This window comes from Dipodomys ordii, unplaced genomic scaffold (genome assembly GCF_000151885.1).
Source record: "Dipodomys ordii isolate 6190 unplaced genomic scaffold, Dord_2.0 Scaffold6, whole genome shotgun sequence".
Lineage (NCBI taxonomy): Eukaryota > Metazoa > Chordata > Mammalia > Rodentia > Heteromyidae > Dipodomys > Dipodomys ordii.
The window spans coordinates 1,695,692-1,701,321 of record NW_012267222.1 but is presented as its reverse complement, the minus strand read 5'-3'; the positions used below and the strand labels follow the sequence as shown (position 1 = coordinate 1,701,321).

General features: G+C 49.5%; 1 protein-coding gene across 1 annotated transcript in view; it reads right to left on the bottom strand.

The window, feature by feature from the left end:
* Positions 1–270: 270 nt before the first annotated feature.
* Ccdc27 (coiled-coil domain containing 27) overlaps positions 271–5,630 on the bottom strand; it is a 15,691-nt gene continuing 10,331 nt past the window's right edge. The window contains exons 11-12 of the mRNA XM_013031546.1: positions 1,408–1,509; positions 271–393 (exon numbers count right to left, since the gene is read on the bottom strand). Of these exons, the coding sequence (XP_012887000.1) occupies positions 271–393; positions 1,408–1,509 (225 nt within the window). The remainder of the gene's footprint in view (positions 394–1,407; positions 1,510–5,630) is intronic.

The following is a 5,630-nucleotide window of genomic DNA, read 5'->3' as shown; positions in this document are numbered from 1 at the left end:
GCAAGGTAGGGCTCAGGAGGTGTCCCTTCTGGGTGTGGCTCCAGGAAGGAGCTCCCGGCCCCTGCCAGTCTGTGGCCCCCCAGTGAGGGAGCTCTGGGATGGGGGTGGGTACCAGGGAAGGAAAGACCACAGGCAACACCAGGGTTTAATTCTGTCTCCGATAGTGCTTCACCCAAGGTGGCTTCCCAGCTGGCTCCTGGCATGCTCTGGACAACCCAGGTTCCTAGGGTCCCAGGCTGGGCCAGCCTCCTGCTGGGGTCCCAGCTAGGCCTACTTGGAAGTAATCTTCTTGGCCTTCGTAGGCAGGGTGCTGTCGGACTGCTGCAGCGGTGGGACCTTGACTCCCTTCTGCTTCAGCTGGTTGTAGTACTCATTTCTTTCCGAGATGATTTTCTGGACAAGAAACGACGCCTTTAGTGGCTTCCTCCACCCACCTGGACTTGGAAGCCCGCCGACCCCCAGAACCGCTCTGCAGCAGTGGTGTGGGAGAAGCTGTTACCATAAAGCTCCCTTCCTATCCCTGTGGCATAGATGCTCCCTGGCCACAGCTGCTCCCTAGTCTGGGGTGGCGGGGTGGGAGGAGACCATGCACCTGGATGACCTCACCCCTGGATGACCCCACCCCTGAAGCCAACACCGAAGCCACCTCTCCATCCATCCCCTTAGGATTATGAGGCGAGTGGGATTCCTCCAGACCAAGACACCATCCTCCCTTCCACCCTGGGCGGGGACATTGTCCCCTCCTTCTGCCCAGCTGCTCCTTCAGGTCTTTGCCACCGACAGCAGGCTTCTTCTTGGCTGCACCTCCCCCCACCCCCTATCTTCCAACCAGCAGGAACAGGTCCGGGGTCCTGCTCTGCAGGGGACAATCACCAGGCCCACCCTCGCGGGCCGCCAGTGTGCGGGGCTCCCAGGGCAGTGCCAGCGTGTACTGGTCATCCCTCCTCCAGGCCTCTGGGCCCCCTCTGGGTCCCCAGGAAGCCGCCTCCCAGCAGGGGGAGATGAGCAGGTGGAGCAGTGAGGAGCCTGTGGGGGGGGGGGGGAGCCTGCTGGCGTCTCTGCTGCCAGTGAGGAGCCGGGCAGGATGTGTGCGCTACAATCCTGGCCCAGCGGAGGCCGGTGGGGGCAGAGAACCTCCTCCAGCCAGGCACGTTTGACCCTTCCCCGCAGCAACTGCTGGCCCCACTGTGCGGGAGAGAGGCTGAGGGTGGCCAAGGCTTTTTTCCTCTATGCCATGGCCATCCCTGGGGGTGGGGAAGGGTTCGAGAGCACACTGTACAGGACACACAACCAGGAGCGAGGGCCACATTCTCTGAATCCATCCCAGGCCTCCCGCCCCTTTGCCCCCCCCAGCCCCCAACCGTAGGTGGGGCTGAGGACACAGAGGCGGTCAGAAGCAAGGCGCACCTGCAGGGTTTCCAGGATGGAGTTGTCAGAGATCTCTGTGGTTGTCTTGGTCCCACTGGCACTGAAGGCAGCCTGGATGACCTTATTCCGGAGTCTCTCCAGCTGCAAGCAAAGGGGGACACAGCTGCTGGAGCAGGCCAAAACCAGATCCAGGTCAATCTGGAATCGTGACTAACACATTACCACACTAAGTGTCATTTGTCTGTTCTTAGAACTGGAAGAGTAGAATCTGGATACATACATATACACACGCATACACATATGTGATGTAGCTCAGTGGCAGAGTGTGTGCTTAGTGTGCACCAGGCCCTGGAGTCTATCTGCCACACCATAAAAATAAGAAATAAAATTATAGCTGGGTATGATGGCTCCTGCCTGGAATCTCAGCTACCCAGGAGGTGATTGGGAGGATAGAGGTTCAAGGACAGCTGGAGAAAAACATCAGCAAGATCTCATCTCAAATCAATAAGCCAAGCATGGGGGCACACAACGGGGATCCCAGCTACCCAGAAGCATGGGTCGGAAGCTCGCCCTGGCAAAACCTAAGACCTTATTGGGTGGGGGGGAGGCTAAAAAGAGGGCTGGAGGTGTGGCTCAATTAGTAGAGCATTTGCCTAGCAAACACCAGACCCTGAATTCAAACTCTTAGGACACCCACGGTGGGGAAGGGTTAAAACTAAATATATTACAAAGCTGCTCACAATGCCAAGGGCACCCTTTTGTCCCCAAAGGAGTTTCAAGAAGCGTGCTTGGCCCTTGGGCCACTCTCCAGAAAGCCAGTGTCACAGCGAGTGTGAGCTCACTGGCACTTAAAAATCTAGTTTATTTCATACAGTACTGGCCTTGAACAAAAGAAGTGTAAGGATAGTGCACATGCCCTGAGCTCACACCCCAGACAAGCCAAAAGAAAAGAAAAAAGTCTTTTAGTCAGGTGCAGTGGCTCACACCTGTAATACTCAGGTGGCTGAGATCTGAGGATTGTGGTTCAAAACCAGCCTGGGCAGAAAAGTCCATGTGAGACTCTTATCTCCAATTAATCACTCAAAAACTGGAACTGGAACTGTGGTTCCGAGTGGTAGAGCTCTAGCCTTGAGCGAAAAAGCACAAAGGGACAGCACCCAAGCCCTGAGTTCAAGCCCCATGACTGACAAAAAAAAATCTAGCCAGGCTCCAGTGGCTCATGCCAATAATCCTAGTTACTTAGGAGGCTGAGATCTGAGAATTGTGGTTGGAACTCAGCCTGGGTAGAAAAGTCCATGTGACTCTTATCTCCAATTAACCACCAAAAAAGCCATAAATGGCCCAAGTAGTAACACCAACCTTGAATGAATAAGCTAAGAGACACCCCTCCCACCCTGAGTTCAAGCCCTAGTTCTGGCAATAATAATAATAAATATGGCAGGTGTGGGGCTTTAGTGCCCTGGTCTCAGCCAGTCAAGAGCCCAAGCCTGAATGAGGACAGAACCGGGTTAGGTTGATGGAAAGGGAAGACAATATGTCAACAGCCACATGCTTATGACTTTGTTCTCAGCTTTCTCTGACTCCTAAACCAGTCGTGGCTGGGAACTGAGTTTCAGCTTGGAACTGAATCCCTGGCCAGCAAGGGCACTGCCCGCCCATGCGCACATGCGCACACCGGTGGCCAAGAGCAAGCCTTGCAGGTGAGTGGCCACAGCATCTCCACAGGGCCCAGCACCATCTCAGGGGCTGGGCCGGCCTGCAGACTGGGCAAGTGGGGTGGGTCATCCATCCTGCTTCCCTTCCCCTGCCTGGGAACTGGGAATTAACAATCCACCCCATAACAAAGCAAAAGAAAGACACAAAGGGGTCCACATAGGCAGAGAAGAAGTCAAACTATTCCTATTTGCAGATGACAAGCTCTTACATCTCAAGAATGGATGGAATTAGTATGATGAAAATGGCCATGCTGCCAAAAAATGATCTACAAATTCAGCTCAATCCTCATCAAAATCACAATGAGATAGAGAAAACAATCCAAAAACTCATATGGAACAACAAAAACCTAGAGTAGCCAAAGCAATTTTTTTTTTTGGTCAGTCTTGGGGCTTGAACTCTGGGCCTGGACACTGTCCCTCAGACCTTCAGATCTACCACTTAAGCCAAAGCACCACTACTTGTTTTCTGCTGGTTAATTGGAGATAAGAGTCTCATGGACTCTCCTTGCCTGGGCTGGCTTTGAACTATGATCCTCAGATCTCAGCCTCCAGAGCTAGGATTACAGGTGTGAGCCACCTGCGCCTGGCTCCAAAGCAATTTTACGTTTTTGTTTTTTTTTTAAAGCAATGTTGGTGGTATCACAGTCCCAGACCTCAAACTTTACTACAAAACTACCATAACAAAAACAGCTTGGTTATGAATAAAAGCTATTTGTCAAGGAAAAAAAAACAGCTTGGCACAAAAACAGGCCTAAAGACCACTAGAACAGACAAGAAGACCCAGAAATAAACTCACATTTATTTACACCTACCTAATATTTGATATGGGAGCCAAAAATATACATTGGGAAAAAGATAGCTTCTTCAATAATTGCTATTGGAAAACCTGAACATCTGTTTGTAGAAAACTAAACTTGGATCCCTGTTTGTCACCATGCACCAATATCAACTCAAAATGGATCAAAGACTTCAAGTTTAGACCTGAAATGTTGAGACTATTGCAAGATGGAGTAGGAGAAACACCAGAACTTATAGGAATAGGCAGGAACATTTTGAAAAGAGTCCCAGCAACACAGCAAATAGGAGAGAGAGTTGACAAATGGGATTACATCAAACAAAAGTTTCTGCATATTAAGGACATAGTTACTAAACTAGAAAGACAGCCAACAGACTGGGAAAAGATCTTTACCAGTAATACATCTGATAAGGACCTAATATCCAAAATATACCAGAAACTCAAAAAATTAACTCCCCCCATACAACTAATAAACCAATCAATAGCAAAGAAGCTAAAGAGACTTCTCAGAAGAATGGCAAATAGACGCATGAGGAAATGATCCTGGCTATAAAGGTTATGAAAATCAAATCAACCTTGAGATTCCATCTCATCCAAGTTAGATTGACCAACATCAACAAATGCTGATGGGGATGTAGGGCGAAAGGAATCCTATTGCACTAACATGAGCTAGTACAACCACTCTGGACAGCAGTCTGGAGGTTCCTCAAAACACTATAGGACTTCCCTCCCACCCAGCCGTACCACTCCTGAGCATCTTCCCAGAACATCATGAGCCAGGACATGGTAAAGACACCTACACATCCATGCTCATTGCTGCACTATTCACAATAGCCAGTTGTGGAAATAGCCCAGATGCCCTGCAATAGATGAGTGGGTCAGGGAAATGTGGTACCTACACATGATGGAATTTTACTCATACATCAGAAAGAATACTAGATCATTTTCAGAGAAATGAGTGGACCTAAAACAAACCATGTTAAGTGAGGTAAACCAAGCCAAAGGAGACAAACGTCGCGTGTTCTCTCTCATATGTGGAAGCTAGATCTAAAATACACTGGGCCTGATAAATTATATGGGGAATTGATGCATTTACACACAAACAAGCTGACTAAAGGAGGTTATTTGGCAGGGAGGTATCCAAATACCTAGCTCCACTGAACACCTAAAGGACTGTTTACCATATTCCAAGACATGGAAACACGTTTTTTTCTTTTGCAAGGGGTGAGCAAAGGGGGACACAGGACAAGAGGGACAAAGGGTGAGCGAACGTAGTGACTGTATCAATATACACTATGTAAAATAGATGCCATGTAATGTGGAGGGGTAGATGGGGGGAATGAAGGAAGGGGTGATACTGCCCAAGAAGCATTGTACTCATACCCCGACTTACAAAATAACAATCAAAAAATAAAGAATCCACCCGCCACTGTGTTAGGGGTGAAATGACGTCTTGTGCCCTGCTCACCACAGACCACTGTGGTTTCCTTCCCCTCTGCTCTGCTTCTTGCCTCCCTGGCCTTTTGCCCCTTGACAGGTCAACCCAAGACCCACTTCCTCCATAAACTAACAAGGAAGATGACAGTTCAACCCAAGATCCACTTCCTCCATAAACTAACAAGGAAGATTCCCTCCACCATCTTCTTTCCTTCCTTCCTTCCTTCTTTCCTTCCTTCCTGCCTTCCTGCCTGCCTGGCTTCCTTTTATTCCTCCCTCTTTCTTTCTTTCCTTCTATCTTCCTTCCTTCCTTC